The sequence below is a fragment of the Dipodomys spectabilis genome, unplaced genomic scaffold, assembly GCF_019054845.1.
Source record: "Dipodomys spectabilis isolate Male_0828 unplaced genomic scaffold, ASM1905484v1 ptg000042l, whole genome shotgun sequence".
Taxonomy (NCBI): domain Eukaryota; kingdom Metazoa; phylum Chordata; class Mammalia; order Rodentia; family Heteromyidae; genus Dipodomys; species Dipodomys spectabilis.
The window spans coordinates 3989606-4014394 of record NW_024870719.1 but is presented as its reverse complement, the minus strand read 5'-3'; the positions used below and the strand labels follow the sequence as shown (position 1 = coordinate 4014394).

Genomic DNA, 24789 nt, shown 5'->3' with positions numbered 1-24789 from the left:
TCTAAGTTTTTTGTACCTCATGTTTTGCACAATAGACAATGCAATATGTGGAAGGGAAAGGGAATCAGAAAAAACAGAACAAAGGATGAACCACAGCAACATTGATGCTCACTTGACACTATGTTGGATATGAACATTACAACTTGGGGCGAGGGATAGGGAGGGAATAAGTGGGATATAAGGAAGGATGACTGTGCATTACTTATGTAACCCTCTAACTCATCACCTTTTTAATGAAAAAAAAAGAATGTTGTGGGGAAGAAGGAAGGAGAGATTAGAAGAGGGCGATTAGAAAGAATTTATACCTTTGATGATATCTCTGAGCCTCTGAGTTATGCTTCTCATGATTGTATAGGCCATTTAGTGGACAAAGGTGTTAAAGCAGCTAAACTCTTATTGATTCCTTTCCTTATAGAAAAGACACATCTAGCAGAGAAAGAATTCTGGAGACATGGTCTATTTTTCTTGTAAATATGTTAATGATGCAGCCTCTTTGAATATAAACTATTTTTGCCTGAAAAAAAAATAAGAACTTGTGTAGATGTGGGTCTGAATCATTCTACAATTATAAAATTAAAGCTAATGTCTAAAGTATTACAGCAGTGAAATTAATGAAGAGTTTAAGGAATCTTGGCAATCCATTAATGAAAAGCAACGATAGCAAATACTTTAAAATCCAAAAGTCACTCTATCAAGATGTCTATGATTTCATTTTAACTACAATGGTAATTAGAAAGCATGGTGATTCCATCTTGCCTTTATTTTTTTTTTAATAGTAATCAGTGTCAGTGCCTTATAGGAAAGAAAGTCCTGGAGTTCAGCATAGTAGCTCATGACTGTATTCCCAGCTTCTCAGGAAGTAGATAACAACAGCCTGAGCAAAAATTTAGTAAGACCCCATCTCAACTAAACAAGCATGACATGGTAGTGTGGCCCTATAATTTTAGCTAATGAGACACATGGGTAAAAGGATCACAGTAGAAGACTGGTCCCAGGCAAAAATTTGAGACTCAAAGGAGGGAGTAGGGGCTAGAGGTGTGACTCAAATGGTAGTGCATCAGATGAACAAGCATAAAGCCCTGAGTTCAAATCTCAGTGCAACCAGAAAAGAAAAAGTAGAAAAAACTAAGTACTAGCTACTTGTGACCCACATATCTGAATTCTTCACTTAGATGCTGTTCATCATCATTTTCTGCACTCAGTAGTTTTGCAGGAACATTTCTTCTTCCCTCTTCTCAGGTGTTCACGCCTTAAGCAAAAAGCAAGGAAGCTATTTTCTGAGATAGAGGAGACTTGGTGTGATTCTGAATCTCTAAATGATCAAGAAAATAGACACATAGCCAGTGACGTGGCCAATCATAGGCATGATGTGAAACTTGGAGGGTTGGTTAGTTGGTTGATGAGTTGTTTTCCTTGAATATCTAGTTGCAAAAAGTTGTTTTTGTTTTGTTTTAAATTTTTTGATTTAAGGCCATAATTTTTATTAAATTATGGGGAACAGAATCTAAACTAAAGATTAACATTATGCCACCTTTGGGAATTTGTGCAAGCTATGTTTGTTACTGGAAATTTAGGGAAAAAACCCAGTGCCAACCCATAATAATTTAAAGCTATATAACCCTAGGCTAGGTAACAGGATTTATGGTCAGATTGAGACAGAAGTCTGCTAGTCAATGTTTCATAATCAACTTTCTGTAAAGAAAACTAGAAAAATCCTTGGTTGTGGTTCATGGTGTTCACACTTCTAATCCAGTTATAAAAGAGGTAGGGATTGGGAGGATTATGATTTAAGGCCAATTTGGGCTTTGAAAACTAGTGGCATCCCAATATAAATAAACAAGTCAGGTGTGGTGGTTTACATGTGTAATTCAAGCTATGTGTGTGGTATAGGTAGGAGGACCTAAGTCTGAAGGCATGAGCAAAACCTTGAGATTCTTTCTGAAAGATAAACCGAAATAAAAATGGGGGATGTGGCTTGAGGGGTAAAGCTCTTAGTTAGCAAGTAGTGGTTCCTGAGTGCATACTCCAGTATTACCAAAATTACAAAACAAGGTACCTTAGCTGTTACTAGGAGCAAGGTATAATATTTTTGATTTCCCTTTATAAGTCTCACATTGCTTGTAATTCAATTGGGCTACCACATTTTCTGGGCAGGCTATCAAGTTGGATGTTGTAATGATTTGCTTGACTAGTAGAGTAGATGAAAAAATGTTTTCTCGGTTGCTGTTCTATTTTTGAAGTTGAAATTTGCATCATGAAACTATTCCTTTGTTATTCTCTTTTAAAATTAGGACTATTCTTTTACATCTTTAAAGAGTTAAGGATATCAACAAGGTCAGTTAAATAAATGGTTAAAAGAGCATGAACACACAAAAAAGAGAAAACTAGAAGAGAGTTCTTGGAATTAACCTTAAAATACCAAAACATAGCTATAGTTGATTTTCTTAATATTACATAAGTAAGGTAATGAGTACATTTCTTTTTAAACATTGTACCCTCTCCCTCATTTTCTCCCGTTTATCCCTCCCTACAGCCCTATACAACTATACAACTTGGAGATGGGATTCCAAGTTGTATACTTCATTTCTAACAGTGTCAAGTGAGTATCATTCTTGCATTAGTCCATCCTTTATCCTGCTGTTTCTGTAAGTCCCTTTCCCTTCCACGGACAAAGGGAACAGAAAAATAAAACAGAGAAGGAAAAAAATGAAATAACTACATACAGGACACAACAAGAACCTCGTTTCCAAATCTGTATGTTTTTATTGAATAGTTTGTGCAAAGGAGTTTCAATTTCAGAAGACAGGTTATATGAGATTATAGGAGTACATGCATTTTTATCAATATCACCCCTTCTATCTTTCTCCCCCAGCTTTCCTCATTTTATCCATACTGTTAAGTTATGTAATTCCATTTTCACATAATGTACATTGACTATAATGACTGCACCTACTATCTTTTCTCTCTCCATTCATGAAGCCTCAGTTGGCTCCCACAGTGTCTTTATTATAATATTCTCGATAAATACTTAAGGGTGCTATCACTGAATCATTAAGTGAATTTTTTTAGTTGATTTTCACCTGTTAAGATAGGTTTGATTGGATCTTGACCTCTTAGGGTAGCTGAATAACTCAATACTCTGCCCTGTTTTATAAGTCATAGGGATATTTTCTGCCTCATAGAATATTTCTTATGAAAGTTATCTTTGGAAATAGTTCATTCTTCATAGAGTATAGCTATGACCTCAGAACCTATCAGTAGTGATTTTGACAAAATATCCACATATCTCAAAATGATCTGCACATTCAATACAATCTCTATCAAAACTTCAATGTTTGCTTATTATGTTACTGTGATAAATTACCAGTTGTCTCAAGTGAAAATAGTAAATGGAACTTCCTTATATTCTGTATAATTTAAGGAAATGTATTATTTTCATGTTTTTCTAATTATTTTCATACTGTGGTTTGGTTAAGTTTTGATTCTGCTTTTTTGTCCACAAAATGAATAGAGGGTTCAAATAGAACAGTACATTTAAAAGTTAAATCTAGTGCAACTCTTTAATGCAAGATTTGGGGAGGGGATAATTTTTTGAATTATCTTTAAATAGTTGTACAAAGATGTTTCAGTTCAGTATATCCATATGTGAATACCATGAATTTTGGTCATTGTCACTTCTTTCATTATGCTTCCTCCTCCATCTATTCGAATCCACCAGCTTGTAGGTTTGAACCTGAGCAATGGTAGCAACACCCATCCTCAAACATAAATATGATAGCATAAGATTCCATAGTTTATACTGAAAAAAACAGATAAATGACACAATCCAGGAAGACATTTCATCTCTGAAGTGTCTACTAGTCTGGTTTTATGATCAAACACCAAATTTATATTTAAAATCAGACAGAAGAGAAAAGCATTGGTTCAAATCTGTAATTATTTTGGTTCTTATTCATTTTTTGCTCCCCCCAAATACTGTGAAATTCTAGCTTTTCCCCCTGAGAAAAGTGGTTCTATGGTTGACAGTTAGCAATATAAATTTTATTTTATGCATGAACAAAGATCAAACCATTTGGTTTTGTATTCATCTGTGACTGGTGACTTTAATAAATGCCAGGTTGGTGAGAACAAAACTGTCTAGGTCTGATTCTTCTTCAGATCAATGTGTATTAAATTGATGGTTAACACAGATTAATATTTAACTTATCTTTTTCATGTAAGACTTTATTTTTTTAAAAGGTAAAATTGCCTAAATCTGTGTTACTAACCCATTTAGTTTGTGACTTCATATGTAGGAATAGAATTGTCAAGAAATACACAGTACAGTTCAGTTTCTTAGAGTCAGTTCCAGGCTTATGGTAACGTGGTTCATATGATTCTATTTTTATGGTTACCTCTATAAACGATAACCATATTATCATAGTTCTTAGCTGTGCACTGGAGGACAGCATCAAATCCCATTCTGAGTGAGTCCAAATTTAACCTTGAAACTCTAATTAAAATCAGAACATTCATACCATGTTTAACATTTATTCATTTTTGTATTGCACGTGCTTACACCAAAGCTTGAACTCGGGGTCTCATTATCTCATTCAGCTTGTTTTCTCATGGTTGATGCTCTACCACTTTTTTTTTTTAATTGTGAAAATACTTTACAGAGGGGTTACAATTACATGGGCAAGATAATGAGTACATTTCTTATCAAGCATTGTAGCCTCCTCCTTTGTTTCCCCTTCCCATTCCTTCCTCCTCCCATCCCCCTACCCAACCCTCCTCCCCCCCCCCCACCAAAGTTGTAAAGTTTGTTTTCGACATAACTACCACTTGAACCATATATTCCAGCATTTTGCTGGTTTATTAGAGATGGAGTCTTGGAGACTATTCTTCCTGGGTTGGTTCTTCTAATTAACTTTTTGAGAGATGGACCAACCAGTGTTATTTGATTTGTCCTCTAAAGTCAAGTAAGAGAAACACTGTACATATGCATTGTAAATTGATTCTAAGTAGCTCATTAAGAGGAACTTATTAAATTGATGCTTACTGTAATACTTGTAGGAATGCTGTTTTCCAAGTTAAATTTCCAGAATAAATTTTATTTATTGATTAGGATCTCATTCTTTTCTAATTAATGTAATGAAGCTGAAATTTGAACTATAACTATATACATTTTGATATACTGACATGTGAATTTGATTTTAGAGTGATACCAAAACAAACAGAATATTAGACCTTAGAGTTATTTTGGATTATTTAATTTTTTCTCTTATCAACAAGGATCTAGTGCACCATTAGGTAAATGACCATTGCCTCGAGCACTAGGATAATAATTCTGTTCAGCTAATTTCTTACTTTCATATAAATGTGGATTTTCTTTATTAATTAATTAATTTTTTTTGTCAGTCGTGGGGCTTGAAATCTTGGCCTGGGCTCTATCTCTCAGCTCTTCAGCTCAAGGAAAGCATTCTACTTTGAACCATAGAGCTACTTCCAGTTTTCTGAGTGGTTTATTTGAGATAAGAGTCTCATGGACTTTCTTGCCCAGGCTGGCTTTGAACCATGATCCTCAGATCTCAGCCTCCTGAGTAGCTAGGATCATAGGCGTGAGCCACCGATGCTGGGCTAAATGTGAATTCTAAAGCAAGGGGAATTGTGTGTGGACTTTACAGGACACAAAAGAGATACATGCCTATGATGTCCTGAGTCACTGGGCTTACTTCCTGAAGCTGAAACCATAGCTGATAAGTCTGAACACTATGTCTTGTGATACTGTTGCCAGTACTCCCATGCCTTTCTCTTCCTGTTTCTATGCAATGTAACTCTGACTGGGTCAGTGACTTGGGTTTCCTTTGGGAAAGACATGAGTAGTAGATGACTATTATTCTTGATCAGTATGTCTGACTGTAACCTATAACAGATACATGCAGGAAGGAACTGAGGTGGGCCTTTGGTTCAGTACATGTTCTTTGGGCTCTTTGAATGTGTCCAGTATGGAGAGTAAAAGTTAATGGGCAAGTTGAATTAAATTACAGCCAGTGGGGCTGGGAAGGTGGCTCAGTGGTAGAACGCTTGCATGAGGCCCTGGGTTCGATTCCTCAGCACCACATATGCAAAAAGAAAAAAGCCGGAAGTGGTGCTGTAGCTCAAGTGGTAGAGTGCTAGCCTTGAGCTGAAGAGCTGAAGGACTGCGCCCAGGCCCAGAGTTCAGGCCCCACGACTGGACCCAAACAAACAAACAAACAAAACAATAAATTACAGCCAAACTCAAACTGAGTCAACTTGAAAATGGAGGCAAATGTTTCTCCTGTAAGACTACCCAGAAATTAGGGATGTGAAGGGTAAACAAAGGAGGAGGCTGCAATGCTTGATAAGAAATGTACGCATTATCCTGCCCATATAATTGTAACCCCTCTGTACAGTATGTACACAAAAAAATTAAATTAAATTAAATTAAAAAAAAGACTACCCAGAAATTGGAGGTGTGGCTCTACAGACCAACAGTTGAACATTATCAAAATCAGTTTGCATATTTTAAAATACATATGGTCGTAAGAGCCTTCCCTGTAGTTGTACATATCAATGATGATGTTCACTCATGTTCATCATTATGTACTGTTATGATTATTAGTACTATAATATTATTAACAACTACAACAGCTAGAACATAAAAACTACTTAAATAAGTATAAAGATTCCTTGCCAGAGGTTTATAATTAAGTAGCTTTCTCTCTACTCAATGACACAACAAGTGATAGGGCTTTACAAATGGTTTGAAAGAAACTATAAAAGCTCCATGCTGTGTTTTTGTTACAATTCCAGGCTTTGTGGGAATTAAAACTACTTATTAGATGGGACATCTTAGACAAATTATTTAATTTTGTGTTCCTCAACTATCTCATCCATGAGATGGGAATAACACAGAGTTCTTGTGAAGATTGAATAAAATTGGACCAATGTGGAAGACATAAGTATTCAAATATCCTTTGTTAAACTATAAATGTATTGGATTCTTATAACTACCTTGTAGAAGAAGAATCATAATTATCTTCATTTCATGAATACTAGGACTAAAGTTTATGATTGTGCTATGATATGGGAAAAGTAAATCAAAAACCTTTTCCCCATAATTCCTTCTTTCTCTTCCTTAGATTTGGATGTGATATTTCCTGCTTAGTAGTAGTCTGATTCCTTTTTCATTTTCTCACCACTCTATCCTACCTCCCTGCACTTGTAAGAAAGTACTCTCTTACATATATTACTCCCACTGAAATAAAATCAAACTGTGTTTCTATTTGCTTTCATGACCAAATTTCTAAAGTCTTTACTTAAATCTTCATCTTTGAGAAATTGTTAGGGTCAAGGAAATGAAAGCCAGTGTTTACAATATGTGTTTATTGGACTTTTCTTTATCATCTTTCAGGTCTTGTAGAAATTTGTCTGATGCACCCCCTCGATGTAGTGAAAACCAGGTAAGGTTCTGCATGAGCAAGTTTTATTGACTTTGGCAGATATCCAAATTAAGATCTGTCAGATCTTATGCTAGAACATGTCCCAGGATGGTAGCTTCTCCCTACAATAGCATTTATACTTGCTTTTTAAAGAAAGTACTATTTGACAGATAAAATGTGAGCAGTGAAAAGCATTTCTGAGTGAGTAGAGGTCATCTGAAGGTATTCAATATTTTACTGCTTTCACATGACAACCATAAGGTATGATTTGTGGCTATACTAGCAAATGGGATAAATTTATCAAAATGATATAAAAACTAAACTTTATTCAGTGAGTTATGATAGAAGATTTTCATTTGGCACTGCATATTATACATTGATTTTTAATAGCATTTTGGTGTCAAGTTTCAAATTTTTAAGTATGTTTCTTCAAGATGTTTAAAGAATTTATTCCTATAACTCTTTGCCAATGTAAAGTGATGTATTTCCAGAAAAATGCATTTGCTTTTAAAGGGAGATACAAGTCAAGGCACTATATTATTAAATGTATGTACCAAGAGCAAAAACTAAAGTAACAACTTGTAAGGTTTAATATGATCTAGAGAATGTTTTTAGAAGTTTGCCTATGATTGGATTACTGAACTCCTTATTTTTTTTCAACTTAGAATTTCTTAGAATATAGTGAAATTTTCCGTTTATCTGCACTAAATAAAACAAAAAAGCACCATGCCTCGGCTGGAGTATAATAGACAGTGCTATGAAGCTCTGGTATTTGAACAGATCATTACTGCTCTAGTTAGGAAACACTTGATGAGTCAGACTGTCCATATGGTGGATATTTTCTTTAGTCTGCTAAAGAATGTGACTACATTTTCCTCCTAATGACTACATACACAGATGAGTAGCAGAAGAAAACAAAGATGAAAAGTAAAACGCATCCATTAAAGTATGTGGATTAATCATATAGAAGAAATATTTTGATGGAAATTAAAAGTTGGCACCTGTATTTGATGTTGGTATAATTTGGGGAGCGAAAGGGAAAAAACAAATTGTTTAAATAGGGATACAGGTTGACCCATTGCAACAATGAAATGTACAAAACGCTATGTTAGTTGTGGAGATAGGAGGGAAGGGATGGTAGGGGAAAAACAAAGAAAGAGGCAACAATGCTAGATAAGAAATGTACTCATTACCTTGCTTATGTGATTGTAACTCCTCTGCACAGTATTTTCACAATAAAAAACTTACTAACAAAAATAAAAGTTGGCATCTAAGATATGTTTACAACCACATGCTTCAGCTGTTACTAAACATATTGAGTTTGAAGCCAGTCCAGTATGACCAAGTGGGAATATATACTTGAGACTGTCCTTCATTTGTTTGCAAAAAAAAAACCTCTAAGCCAATAGGAAATGTAAGAGGAGATCATTTTTAAAAAGGAATAAATTCATATCAAGAAACACTATTGTCTATTAACAGAGAGAGAGAAACAAAAGTATTTTTTGAAGAAAGTTTAGGAATAAATTTTTTGAATCAATTATCTTTATTCAGTAAAGGGAAAGATTTGGCACAAATAGAATGCAAGAAAAAAAGTACTTGAATCCAAGAATTCAACGCAATTATTTTTGTAAATTTATTTTTTATTGTGAAAATACTGTACAGAGGGGTTACAATTACATGGGCAAGATAATGAGTACATTTCTTATCAAGCATTGTAGCCTTCTCCTTTGTTTCCCCTTCCCAACCCTTCCCAGCCTCCCGCCACCCCTCCACCCAATCCTCCCCCCCAAAGTTGTAAAGTTCGTTTTCAACATGACAACGTGTACTTCTCATTGTTGCAACGGGTCCACCTGTATCATTATTTAAACGACTTGTTTTTACCCTTCCCCTTCACAAATTATACCAACATCAAATGCAGTGAAAGCAGGGGTTATACTGTGGGGGAGGGACATACAAAGCAACTAAGAAATAATCTTATAAATCAGCGCAATTATTTTTCTATACTCTAACACATGAAAAATTGTGGGAAATGTGCTATATCCTTATTCATATTAATTCTTTATACCATCATTCAAGTAATAATATACACATCCTTAAAAAAAAACCCTAAGGTTTGACCTAGTATTCCCATATCCTGCTTTGACAATGCCTACAACAACTTAGACTCTAATACCTTTAGAATACCATGTCATTAAAAAGTGACCTGCTAAAAACGCTCCTCAATGGAAAGAACACTGCTGGAGGAATATCAATACCAAATTTCAAACTCTACTATAAAGCCATAGTAATCAAAACAGCTTGGTATTGGCATAAGAACAGACCTCAGGACCAATGGAATAGAATTGAAAACCCAGAAATGAACCTACAGACCTAGAGCCATCTAATCTTCGATAAGGGAGCTAAAACAATAGAATGGAAGAAAGACAGCCTCTTCAGTAAATGGTGCTGGCAAAATTGGTTAACTACATGTAGAAAACTAAAGCTAGATCCTTATATATCACCCTGCACCAGAATCAACTCCAAATGGATCAAAGACCTTGAACTCAAAGCAGACACTCTGAAAACATTACAGGATGGAATAGGAGAAACCCTAGGTCTCCTTGGCTCAGGCCGAAATTTTCTGAATAGAGACCCGGAAACACAACAAATCAAAGAAAGGTTGGACAAATGGGATTGCATAAAGTTGCCGAGCTTCTGCAGGGCAAATGACATAGCTAGCAAGATCAATAGAAAGCCCACGGATTGGGAGAAGATCTTTACTAGCCATACAACGGACAAGGGTCTCATATCTAAAATATACTTGGAACTCAAAAAATTAAACCACCCAACAACAAATCCTCAAAGAAACAACTGCCCAATAAATAAGTGGGCGAAAGACTTAAAGAGAAGCTTCTCTGAAGAAGAAAGAAGGATGGCCAATAGACACATGAAGAAATGTTCAAAATCCCTAGCCATAAAAGAAATGCAAATCAAAACAACATTGAGATATCACCTCACTCCAGTTAGAACAGCAAAAATCAAGAACTCTAACAACAACAGATGCTGGAGGGGATGTGGACAGAAAGGAACCTTACTTCATTGTTGGTGGGAATGTAAACTTGTTCAACCACTTTGGAAAGCAGTATGGAGGTTCCTCAAAAGACTTCACATAGAACTCCCCTATGACCCAGCAATCCCACTTTTGGGCATTTACCCAAATGTTTACAAACAAGACCACACTAAAGCTACCAGCACAACTATGTTTATTGCAGCATTATTTACCATAGCTAAGATATGGAACCAACCCAGATGCCCCTCAGTAGATGAATGGATCAAGAAAATGTGGTATATATACACAATGGAATTCTACGCCTCCATCAGAAAGAATGACATTTCCCCATTTGTTAGGAAATGGAAAGGCTTGGAAAAAATTATATTAAGTGAAGTAAGCCAGGCCCAAAGAAACATAGGTCCCATGGTTTCCCTTATTTGCAATATCTAGTATATGTATGAATCAAGCAGAAAAGGTCAGATAATGTGATGTCAGGAAAATGAACCCTTAGATATGTATTTTAATGTTTTTTTTCTTTCATGCATGTGTTTCTAAGGCATTTATAAGATTATCTCCTTTGTTGCTTTGTATGTCCCTCCCCCACAGTATAACCCCTGCTTTCACTATATTTGATGTCAGTATAACTTGTGGAGGAGATGGGGAAAAACCAGTTGTTTAAGGATACAGGTGGACCTGTTGCAACAATGAGAAGTACAAGTTGTTATGTCCAAAACGAGCTTTACAACGTCGGTCCGGGGGGGGGGGGGGGGGGGGGGGAGGGGGGAGAGGAAGGAGGGGTAGGAGAAGGATTGGGATTGGGGGGAGGGGCGAGGCTGGGAAGAGAGGTGAAGGAGGCTGCAATGCTTGGTAAGAAATGTACGCATTATCCTGCTCATGTAATTGTAACCCCTCTGTACAGTATGTTCACAAATAAAATTAAATTAAATTTTAAAAAAAAGTGACCTGCTAAAACCAGGGTTTTTATTTATGTATTATCTCTTATAGTTCCTTTTATTTTAATCAAAACAGTAATAGATACATGGCATAAAATTCTTATGGGTACACAGTGGCTGTTATCTATAATCCTAGCTACCCTGGAAGCTCAGATCTTAGGATAGCAGTTCGAAGCCAGACTAAGTAGGAAAGGCCATGAGAATCTTCTCTCTAGTTAACTACCAGAAAGCTAGAAGTGGAGCTGTGCCTTGAGTGGTAGGGAAATAGCCTTAAGTAAAAAGCTCAGCGTAGCATCTGCACCTTGAGTTTAGGTCCCAACCCTGGCACAAAAATAAATAAATGAATTATTCACTAAACAGTTTCAATCAAGATAGCCCAGCTTATGCATCAAAACTCAGTGAATCACAGGATTTTCCTCATCTCCCACTTCATGTCGAATATGAGTATAGGTTAATTCATTCAGTGTGCTACAGAACAGCAGAAATTTATTTCTCAAAATTACAGAAGCAATATATCCAAGATCTAGGCATCTGAAAATGTGTTGTCTTGTGATGATCTGTTTCCTGGTTTACTTACTCACCCTGTACTCATGTAGCTGAGGGGGGCCACACAGAATCTTAATATGTATCTCTTTTATCAGGGCACTAATGAGGTTTCCACTCTCAGAACCTTGTCAATTCCCCAAAATTCCATCTCTAACACCATCCCTTTGGAGATTAGGATTTCTACATCTAGATTTTAATAAAGGACACATACAGAATACAACTATGAAAGACTGCTTACTGAAGTCATGCAGGTTGACTACAGAAGATCCACTTTTATCCATGATTTCACCATTCTTAGGCCAAGAAGTACATAGCTGGACGGACTCATACTGACAAGTACAGCTCTGATCAAAAGTGTCATTTTTCTGCTGGAAAGATGGCTTAGTAGTAGAGTGCTCACCTAGCATGCAGGAAGTCCCAAGTTCGATTCCTCAGTTCCACATAAACAGAAAAATCCAGAAGTGGAGCCATGGCTCAAGTGGTAGAGTGCTATCCTTGAGCAAAAGAAGCTCAGAGAAGCACCTGGGATTGCCCCTTCCCCCCAAAAAAGTGTCATTTTTCTCCTTGGTCTGTGGTTCAGAATGACCACAGCAGGTCAACAAGAAAAGAGACCTGTGATTCTCCTCACTGGCAGAAGGAAGGGACCTGGGTATTTATGTTCTACAAGCATGTCCATCTTAGAGTTGATAAGCATAAGCATCATCCCTCTCACCCATCGGCTCCATTCCAGAGGTAAAACTTTTGACTTATGTCCATTATTTCTTTTTAGACCTCACATGCATTATTTCTAAATATTATCCTGATACTGGTTGCATGGGGTTAACTAGTGCTCCACACTCTAATTCATATCCTTCTTGGAACCTCAAACCTAATTTAGAATTAAAGTCTCTGAAGGTGTAATTAGTTAAGGAAACAGTTATTTAAAAAAAACAAAGTACAGCCTAAATAGTTATTTTAAAAAATAAAGTACAGCCTGCATGTATTCTTACAAGAAGAAAACAGACACCAAACAACAAATATATAGAGAGGAAAGATATCCACATAATACTGAAAACAGAGATTGGAATTATTCATCTGCAATACAATATACACCAAGGATTTCTGAAAACCACCAGAAGCTAAGAGCAAGGATTGGAACAGATCAAAATACTAATAATGACACATTTTCTTAATTTGATGACTTTAAATATTATTCATGATTTTATAATTGGGGCTTATACCTACTTCCCTTCTCTTCATCTGTCCCGTTATTGTCAATTAATCAACTGCTTTATTATTTTAACTGTGAAAACATTGTTCACTGCTGAATCAACTTGTTCTCAATAGTTGATTTTCCTTGGGTTAATTTTTGTCTTGTATTTACATTCTTTATTCTGTGAGATGAATGCTAATTTCTATTTCTTCCCAAATACTTCTATAGCTTTTTTTCTATAGGAAATCAGAACTGATATTTCACTACTCTTTTTCCACATTGTCACACCGTGGCCAACATGTTGAAGGTAAACTTCTTAGAATGATCATGTCAATTTTAGGGGATCTTCTGTCTCAGTAAGGCAATCTTTTGCTCAGGGTTCTATGTGGTATCACCATCTTTCCAGCTTGGGACCAGAAGTCCTGCTATCTGCCATGACTGGGAGCTGCACAGGTTCAGTCTGCAGGCAGTAAGCCTGAAGTGTTCAATGGAAAGTTGGCCAAGAACATACTGATCCTAGAAGAAATCCTCTTCTTTTCAGTCACCTTCCAAAATATCTAGTGTTTCCAAGACCCAACACTTCCCAAGCTCTTTACTCATGTCTTCATCCTCAGGTATTTCACAGTATAGCTTCCTTTATCCATTTTTTTTTCACTCATGTTCATCTTACAAAAAGGTGCTAACATTGCACATCTTTGTTTAGTTCCTCCCTCGTCCTTTTTGTACTTGTTTATAACTATTATTCTTTTGCCAGCTGTATTAGCCAGGGCCCAACAAGAGAATACACCCACTCAGAGTATATGAAACAATGGGAGTTTAATGTAAGGGATTATTTGCACAGATGAGAGAACTGCTGAGAAGTCAGTGAAGCAACCCAGAAAATAACAATAGCATTACTACTCCAGATTGGCCTGACAAAAGGAGGAGGTAGAATTGCCATCCTGTTCTCTGCTGGAAGTTGAAATTGCTGATTCTGTCCTGTGTGGACAGAATCCTGTGTGTCCTGGCATCCCAGAGGAGACTCAATCACTGCTGGACTTTTTGCCTGCAGCAAAGAGAAGTGGGAAGAAATCCTCTTTCAGTGTCTCTCTTCTGTCTACCTTCTGTTTCCACATACCGGTGCTTCTACTGGCTGAACTCATGGAAGCCTAAGAGACCCAGTCTTACAGAGGTCAGCCCCTCCATGTTAGGAGCAGAGCAGGACAAGAGAAGAATGAGAAATGGATCTGAAAACAGAATCAGAACCGATACACTGTCATGTCAGTAGACTTTAATGAAAGGGCTGAAACAAACATTCATTTCCAAAAAGCTGAAATCCCTATCATGTTTTAAGTGATTCAAAATTATAATTGATAATTAAAGGATATTTCATGTAGTTGATAATTAATGGAGAGATTTCAGGAATTTTGAAGCTATAGAGAAAACAAATTATTCTGTTTAATATCAGCATAGGGGCAAACCTAATATAGGTATATGCTACTTATGAATAGTCAGTAATATTTCTTGCATATTCTTTCCTTCCCTCTCTCCACATTTCCTTTTCTGATAAAGTTTTCATTTTTGGTATTTTTCTCCCACTCAACACCAGATGCCCCAGCAGTCTACAGCCAGATGGTCCTTGGTCCATGTGTATAGTGGTGAATAGTTTGGCTGTAAAGTAAGACTTCTTGGATGCGAGTTCTAACTCCTTGGCTCATTATTTGTCTGACCTCTTTTTTTTCTTTTTCTTTTTGTGTATATTGTGGGGCTTGAACTCTGGGCATGGGCACTGTCCCTGAGCTCTTCAACTCAAGGCAAGCGCTCTACCAATTGAGCAACAATGCCACTTCCGGTTTTCTGGGGTTAATTGGAGATAAGAGTCTCACGGACTTTCCTTGCCCAGGCTAGCTTTGAACTGCAATCCATATATCTCAGCCTCCTGACTAGCTAGGATTACAGGTGTGAGCCATAAACACCCGGCTTTGTGTGACCTCTTTAATGACTTCTTTAAGTCCCTTAACTTGCCTTAACTCAGTTTTTAGCCCTAAATTGAGTAAGAGTGGAATAGATACTATTGTGAGAGAAAGATCATTCATGCACACACAAATACACATGCACACAATCACACACACACACACATAAAAGCATGATGTTTCCTGCTGAGTCCACAAATAGAGTTTTTGAGGTAGCTAGGGTAACACTAGTGAGTATACCAAGTGTGAAGAAGAGAGCAATACAGAATTGAGCAGTTTCAAGTTTCTAAGCTGGAAAACTTGTTATATAGGTACTGCATTTAAATCCTTCCTCAGAAGGTGTTTGCAAGCAGAGTGTTCTTCTGATTCAGAGGACAGGACAGGATTGGTGTATATGTCATTGTTGGTGTCATTCACATATCATTTTAAGATTAGTAGAGGTATTTCCTATGGCCAGCAGAGTGCCTGGCTTAAATGAGTTACCTAGTACCTGGTAGTGAACAAACAAGTATTTGTTACTAAGCAGAAATGATAAACCTCTTAATCCTATGACCAAACTGGAATATCTAGAAAGTGAAGACTATGCAGGCATATTGTCTTTACTGAACAATGCAAGATCTCATGGCATAGGTAAGAAATAGATTATATGCATATATGGAAATATTAATGAAATCCCTTAAAAGATTATCAATTACCTGGAGAGGGAGATAGGATAGAAATTGAAGAGTTCATAAAAGAGGTAGGAAGCAAGAATCTGTTAAAATACATGCTCATTAAAGCATTGTTTATCATAGCTAAGATATGGAATCAACCCAGATAAATGTGGTAAATATATGCAATGGAATTCTATGCTTCCATCAGAAGGAATGGCATCAGGAAATGGATGACTTGGAAAAAATTGTATTAAGCAAAGTAAGCCAGACCCAAAGAAACATGGGTTGCATGGTTTCCCTAATTTGTAATTAGAATGTGTCTATAAATCTACAAGTAAAACCAATGGATAGTAAAAGACAAAGAATTATACTTGGACATGATTAATTAAACAGGACTGTAAGCATTTACACAGAGATGATCATAAGGGTTCAATAGCTATGTGCATATGATCATATAAAATGATGCTAATCGAAATGAACTCCAAGAAATGGAAACAAGAAGTTTTTTTTATTGCACTGCTTGCAATTCTTTTTTTTCTTCTTCTGTTTTTATCTCTTTTGTCACTGTTTTTGATTTCTGTACCCTTGGTCTTGTATATAAGTTTACCTGATTTGGGGAAGGGGAAGCATGGAAACAATGTTGGGACAAAGTGGTACTCACTAGACACTATGTTGGAAATGAACTAAACAGCTTATGAGGCAGGGAACTTGGGAGGGAAAAATTGGGAAAAAATGAGCGAGGAGTGACATGTACTCATTACTTATGTAACTGTAACCCCTCTGTTCATCTCCTTTATGATAAAAATTAAAAGGAATCTGTTCAAATACAAAAAACGAGGTTATCACTTGATTGAATGGTGAGAAAGAACGTTTCCAGCTTGTTGTAGGTTCTCTGAGACCAGAATGAGGTGAGAAGTATTTTCTTGAGCATGCCTAGCTAAGAAGTAAAAAGAACAAACTATAAGAGGGATAATGATGCTGATGGAGCACACACAGCTAACCCCAACTTTACCTGGAACATCACTGACTCATAGAAACAAAATGCAAGCCACCTTCATAATTTTGTTTTCTAAGAGCCACCTTTCAAGAAACAAAAAAAAGATAAGTATTAAAAATATATCTTATGTAACTTCAGATGTCTAAAACATTGTTGTAATAACATGTTAATCAACTTAAAATTATTAATGAGATATTTCCCATTCACTTTCTTCCACAATACGTCTTTGAAATCTGGTGCCCATCTTATGGTTAAATCACCTCACAATATTGACTAGTCAGCCACATTTCAAATGTTCCATTACCACGTGGTTAGTGGCTCCTGCATTCCACAGCCCAGGCAGTTTTTTAGAGGAAGGACAGATGTCCAGTGGCTTGTTTGTAATACTCTCTTGGAGGGAATTGAAAGTTACAAATAAGCAGGGTCCAAAATGGGGTTGAGATTCTACAATACATGCCTTTGTAGGTTTGAACCTATGTGGATAAAATACCTTTCAAAAGCCACAGGGATTTATAGGAGTCATAATCTGAGGAGGCTGTAACTTAAATCTGTTTCATGTTTTTATTCCCAAGAAGAGAAATGCCTCAGGAGATTGTGCCTCAGGAAGAGTTACTAAGGTGTTCATTCTGTTTCACCCTAAGTCATTCTTGGTCTTGTCTGTTTTTTTTTTTTTTTTTCATTTTTCAATTGGGCATAAATCAGGTGCAAACTAAATAAGTTACCAATATTATGACTATTAAGCTTTTAAAAGCATTGGATGTCATGATACCACTTCAGGGCATATGTCTGAAGGAATATAAATTGGGATACAATAGAGATATTTGCATAGTATGTTCATTGCATTGTTATGTTTCCTCATTTTAGGTAAGATATGGGATCAACAAAGGTTCTCATCAAAAGATGAATGGATAAAAATCTGTGCATATACATAGTACATTTATTCTCCATAAAAATGAAATTATATCCTTTGCAGGAAATGGATGGAAGGTGAGATTGTCATGTTAAGTGAAATAGCCACATTTAGAAGACAAATACTGCATTGTTTCTTATATCTAGACTCTAGACCTAAAACAGTATATGTACATATACTTGTACTATATCTATACTTATACATATTAATTATAACATGACAGGATGAGGGAAGAGTAGAAGGAAAGAATTTGATAGAAGATTGAACAATAGTAAAGTATATTATGTCTATGTATGATGATGGTATAATAAAACCCACTAGAAAGTGAGGGGGAAAGCAACAGTAACTGATAATCTGATTGAAATACAGCATATGCATATGTGAAACACTACAGTGAAATTCTTTGTAATATCAGTGTACACTAATTTTTAAAAGCAACTGGTTGTCAAAGAACTGCAATGTTCTAATAGGTGCTGGGCCAGGTGAGAAGGAAAGAGGCAATTTCATATCTCTTTGTGGATAGATGATTATGGACCATGGACAGGCTAGTACATACCTTGGCTTTAGTCCTTCCTTTCATCAGGAGTTAATTTGCATATTCAACTTCTCATATTTCTCTCAAAATTGTAAAGACTCACATAGGTTGAAATCTTGGCATCCATGTGTTGTTATAATTGTGCTTTATGGTGCTTTTATTTAGGCAGTTGAGATTGATTTACACACTCCTTAGGTAGCTCACAAATCCCAAAGCTACTGAATCAGAAATTTTGATATTTCTGTTCAACACCCTTTAGGTGATTCTTATGTAATGGCTCCAGGCTTGATCAATGAATACCCTATAGGCACTTATGTAAAAAGTCACGTAGAGAATTGCTTTCAAAAGAAAGCAATTCTGTTCATTGTTCATTATCCTGTGATTCTTGTTTCATTTTTATAAACTCCTTGGTTAACAAGGAATGAAACTGGAAGACCAAAAAACATTTCTTGCAGAACTCATTTTGTGCCTTGTGAGACTGATACAGGAATCTATGACCTAGAGCCAGAAACAACACATTGTGTCCTGCTGAGTGGGGTCACAAGGGCGAAAACGAGCACCAGGGGATGGGAGAGGAGCTAGCACTGGTTACTCTAGAGGGAAAGCAAATGGGTAAAAATGATTTAGAGACAGAAGCCCATCTGAAACTTTATTAAAAAGAGAAATCTGAGGATGGACTATGGTGAGAAGCTGCTTTGTGGGGAGTCCAGCAGAGAGTGAGAAGCCAAGACCTGGGAAGTATCCACATCCCCCTTTACCAAGGAGGAGGGGCAAACAGCAGTGAACTTAAAAATGGAAGCTTAATTTAGAGGCTGGAAAAGGGGGCCTGGAGCAGCTTTTGGAGCCAACAGAACAGTAGGGTGGAAACAAGAATGTTTTTCTCCAATAAATTTCTTTTTTCTTTCTTTGTTTCTCTCTTTCTTTATCTCTTAATATATTCCTTAATTTCTTTCTTCCCTTCCTTTTTCCTCTCTCTTTTTAAAATCCTTTTAAAATGAGGAAAGAACCAGCAGAACAGATTTTAAAACATAACAGCGTCCAGAAGGTTATTTCCATGTGTTAATAATTTTGCCAGTATTATAAAACATTAAGATCACATTTACTGTTAGACCATGGTTACCGCTGATATCTACTATCAATAGAAATTTAGGGTGAGCCCATTGTCATGCTTCTAACCATCAATAGAATATGTCTAAAGTGAAGCAAGCAGAGAGTAGACCCATGTTTGTATAAATTATGCTTTTACTAGGTCTTTGTCATATAAGGAAAAAATCTTTGCTTTAAAAAACAATTTCAGTTCTCTATACCCAAAATAACAAGAATATGATGCAGTAAATCAACTATAATTCACTTATTAATCTGGAAATGTTTCTAAATCGATTAATTACTTGTAAATGAAATTGTGTTTAAAATCACTCCCCAGGGGAACATGTTATATTTGAGTCCCATTGTATAATTTTTGTAACATGTTTATTACGCTCTGTGTAATTTGTGTTCTGTCTAAATCTTAAAGTACGAATGGTCTATTTATAGTACAGTAGCTATTATGCCTGAACTAATTAAATGGCCCCATAACCAGTGCAGCTAATAACAAAAGCTGTGTTCAGCTAATAACAAAAGCTGTGTTCTGTTTTGATATTGCATCTGTTTTCTGCTCAACTGAAAAGTCTTCTCCTTCTAAGATGATCCTGGGCAGAGAACAAGAAGGAAGGGAGACAATGCAATCTTCATGCCTGTCAGTAGGGTTCTGCACACATCCTTTTTTTAAGCTGAAAGGTAAATAATTCCTAAATGGCTTTCTTATCTTTGCCATGGGAAAGTGAGCTACTTCTAAAAAGAGCACCAGCCATTTCCTTTGCTCCTCCCTCCAGTCTCCGTCCAGAGTGTTGCCCCAACTGCTCTTAAATTTTCACAATTAATCTACTTATTCAACAAATGCCTTTCACATAATGAGGTTTTTTGCTTAAGTCATGACTTAGATTCCAATTTGGAGTTATTTTCATTTAGTACAAATTAGTATCACCAAAAAAAAGAACTGAATAGGCATAACCTGAATTAAGAACAAATAGGTTGCCAGGTACTGGTGGCTCACACCTAAAATCCTAACTACTCAGGAGGCTTTGTATCTGAAGGATCTCTTCTTGAAGCCAACCCAGGCAGAAAAGATTCCATCTCCAAAATAACCTCTAAACAAAAAGCTGGATGATGGCATGGGAAGGTGGCTCAGTGGTAGAGCGCTTGCCTTGAATGCATGAGGCCCTGGGTTCAATCCCTCAGCACCACATAAGCAGAAAAAAAAGCCGGAAGTGGCACTGTGGCTCAAGTGGTAGAGTGCTAACCTTGGGCAGAGGAGCTCAGGGACAGCACCCAGAGTTCAGGCCCACGACTGGACCTCCCCCCCACTCAAAAAAAAAGCTGGATGGAGATCTAGCTCAAGTTGTAAAGTACCAGCTAAGCAAGCACAGTTTCTAAGTTCAAACCTCAGTACCAGAAAAAAAAATGGGTTATGTTTTCAAATATAACCCATACATTGTTATGCAGTATATTGTTATAGCTGATCAGCTACATGAAAAGTCAGTGTTCTTGGTGGGGGATACTTTAGAACTTTTATCTTGTATAGTCTCCGTTTCTATTCAAGGACTATCTGAGATAAGCTTTAACTTTAAAGAAGGAAAACAAAATTTAAGCAAATTGCTTGTTCCTTGGCTATATGGCTACAAAGAGCAGGTGCCCTCTCAGAAGAATTAGGAATATCTCTTAAAGCCATGGGAGGAGGAAGACAGGAGAGAGGGAAGGAGAAGGAAAATGATAGAAGTAAGTTATACTCAGGTATAAAAATAGACTAATGGAACTGGTTAAAAATTATCTTTAAAATGGAGCAGGAGCAATAGGAAAGAGCGAGGAAAGTGGTGAATTTTAGCTAAGAATATATTAGGCATGCATGGAATTATTATAGAGAAACTCCGTATAATTGATATAAGCTTTAAAAAAAAAGTCATGGGCTATGAAGAAAACTCTTGGGATGTGTACTTAAACTTCCTGTGGTGTAAGAAATCCTTGAGGAAAAGTTCAGCTTTTGGCTAAATGTGACCCTTAAAAGCTGCTTCTAAGGTATGCATTCAGTGGGAATTAAGCCTAATGAGGTCTAGAATTGGGATTCTAGCACAACTGAAAAATGTAGTTATGATTTTCTAAAATTGTTTTCTATGATATATAATTAGTAAGTATCCATGTAGAATATAAGGACATTCTACCCGATTGCTTTCCTTTTTGTGAAGCAAGAATAAAAATTATAAATTGCTTTCAACAAACACAAATTTGAGGCTAAAAGTAGAATATTTGTAACTGTGAACCATGACCAACAATTGATAAAAGTGTTTAACATTCTTGGAAAAATCAATCCTTAAAATACCCCTGCTGAAATGGCTAAATAGCCTTTTTGCATTTTCACTGTAGCCATGGCACACTGAGATTTAGTTTTGACATAATGAAGAACTTTGCAAGATGACAAAGCTGGATACAACTTTTATACTCTAGGCCAAGTTCCTGTAGGATAAAAATTTTCCCATTTGAGGCTTATTGAATATTTCCTCTACGGAAAGTTTTATATCTAATAGTCACACTGTTCCCTATTATATGGGGGTAGGGAGGCATCTTCTAAAATTAAATTGAATACCATCGAAGTTTGGTAATCAAAATTTATTTGGGATATGCATTTCTCTTTTTATGAAAAAATATAACCTATTTTGTAAAATTCTCATTGTTAGATCTAACTCAATACTGCTAAATATTTTAGAAGTTGAGTGATCTCTCGTTTTGTGTCCTTTTACATGATGAAAAATTTAAACGTCCTCATCGATTTTTTAAAAAAATACTATCCTGAAGTTTGAATTGATTAGAATGCTGAGCCATTTTTGTTCAGGATGGACAAGTTGGAAGACGTGTTCCCTAATGTCAGACTGTCAGGGTCTAGGGGGAGTGAAATTTACATGCATCAACTCAGAGAGGTCAAAATGAATCCATTCGGGGTTGACCTAGGACTCTTGCTGTGTGAGTCAAGTGAACTACTCTGGGACTTGATTCCTCACCTGGAAATTGAGAGTTCCTTAAAATGACCTTGGAGGATTCTTCCAGTCAGATGTGCTGTTTCCCAAGCTATGCTTTCATTGTTTAAACATAAAGTGACTTTAGCACATATCCAGCAGTGGGATTTCTCTATCCGTTACTCTCTAGTTCTCTCCTGTCTCAGGACCTTAGCATCACGCTCTCCTGGAATGACTGGCTCCTTCTTAGATTTCATCCCTCAGCCAGCTGTCATCTCCTCAGAGAGATTTCTCCGGCTGCTTCTTCTCAGGTGGCTTTTGTCTGTCTGTCGTTCTCCTTACCTTATTTATCATTTTTGTAGTCTTGCCATCTCATCAAGTTTATGCGTTTGTGCACAGAGTAACATTTTTGTGCACCTCCACTAGAGTTTGGGCATTCTAAGGGCAAAGGGCCTTTTTCTTCACTTACATATGTGTATGAGGTCAGCAAGAGTATTGGACTCAATAAGTACTTAGTACATGTTCCATAAGTACTGAATGAATGAGCACAAGACTATAGTTGAAAAATAGCTAGAACATGTATATTGTGAAATGATATATTTAAAAATTGAATTAAAAAATAATTCTAGTTTTTCTCTAATCATAGGTCAGGCTTCATGTTTGGTAAAATTACAGATTATGTGTGTATTTTTTGGCTATTTTCTTTTGGCTATTTCTGGGAATTTGATTTAGTACTAAAAGAGGCATTCACTTTAGACAAAATAGAAAAAAGAGAGAAGGAGTGGGGGAGGAAGGAAATGAAGGAAGGGAGGGAAGGAGGGAGGAAGGGAGAAAGAGAAGAAAAGAGAAGAGAAAAGAAATGACCCTGAAATTTGTCCTCAGGTTGAAGAATTGGGAAAGAGCCATTGTTTTATATTTTGATTTCCCAGAATGTGAGGAAAGTGTCCCTATCCAGATGCTTGCCAAGTTCTGAGAGAACATGTAAGAGCGTTTCTTGGGTAGCACAGGGAGATAGTCCAGGGCTTGTATGCGGGTGTTCCAGGTTTCAAACTGTAGCAGGGGAATGGGCGAAAGGAGGGAAGCATTCCCAAATCAAACATAACTCTCAGGAAATGAGCCAGAACACCTGTGAGAGGTCGTGGGTCAGAAAATACAAACTCAGGGTTCAGAATTTTTATCTCATCACACAAAAGAAAATGGTCATAGATGGCAGACCGAAGAAAATCTGGAATCCTAAAGAGGAGTTAGGAATTAGATTCTGTCATTCTAAAACTCCTTTCTCCCATGACTCTCTGATGTTTCAAAACTATTTTCAGAATTGACTTGGAAACTTTCTGGTGGTCTCGTTGCTGAAGCATCAGGGTGAGAATTATTTATCTCTTTCTCTTAACTCCCAGAGGTTCACTTTTACAAACCTCTGAGCTGGATTCTTTGGCCAGTACTTATAAGGCTGTTAGGATGGGGGTGGGGAGGTATAGCACCCAGAACTGTAGACACACTGCAGCTCTGAATCAATGAGAAATTCACTTCTAGGAAGAGAAAAGAAGTTTTGCAAACGTTGCTTCATAGGACCTCCTAGGGTACTGGAGGGTGTTTTTCCATCTCATTTCCCAGCCCTCAGCTCTCTGAGTTCAGCTTGATTTTTGCCAGGTGTCAAATTATAACCCTCCCTGTCAACCACAAATGACTAATGATTAGCCTAATGACTATACAACAAAGTTTGAAACTCACATTGACATTTTAACTTGCTGGCTATGTTGTGTTTTCATAAATTGTGAAAAAAATCCCTCCCCCCCCAAAGCCAATAAAAACAAAATGTTAGATTTTTATTTGCAATGTTCACTTGCAGTTACTGACCCTGGAGTTACTGAAGGAGAAACAAAATGGAGCTGTGGCTGACCCATCTTCAGGCTTGTTCTGGCCAGCCTGGCAAATGATGCTAGTGGCCCTCTCCTGGGGAGAGTTAAGTGATGTCAGCACCGCTGGGCAGAGCAATATTTGACCCTTAAACTGCTTTACATATAAGCAGCTGTTTTCTTCTTTCCACCATTTCCAGGGAAGCAGGAGGGCTAATGTCTCAGATAGTCCTTTTCAGCCACCTAAAGAAAACTGAAAACTTTAACTGAGTGATTTTACTGTCATTCATTGTTTCGTAAAAACTTTCAGAAAGCCTCTACATTGCTTCTCTTCTCTTTGCATTTTTGGAAAAGTAGCAGGGTCTCAACAAGTTTCCTCCATATTTACGCCGCCTAGCCCTCAATATATGCCTAGCCCTCAATGTGCGCCTTGAGAGCTCATAAAAACAAATCTGCCTTTCAGCTGGGCAGTCGGTAATGGGACTTGGAGCCTCTCTCTGCAAGGTCACCTGTTTAAATAGAGACTCCTGCCGTGCTGCCTGAAAGGTGTTTCCATCCCAGGGATGCTGGGCTTGCTCCCTGCCTGTCTTTTAAGGAAGCAGCTTCCAACATTGGCCTGTCCTCCAGCAAGTCTTCCTGTTGGCCAAGCTGTGTTGCAGTTGATGATGAGAAGTGC

The 24789-nt window shown here is 36.9% G+C and overlaps 1 protein-coding gene across 1 annotated transcript in view; it reads left to right on the top strand.

Moving 5' to 3' along the window:
• Positions 1-24789, top strand: part of Slc25a21 (solute carrier family 25 member 21) — a 543123-nt gene that overhangs the window by 312644 nt on the left and 205690 nt on the right. Inside the window, exon 4 of the mRNA XM_042677900.1 lies at positions 7418-7466. Within this exon, the coding sequence (XP_042533834.1) occupies positions 7418-7466 (49 nt within the window). The remainder of the gene's footprint in view (positions 1-7417; positions 7467-24789) is intronic.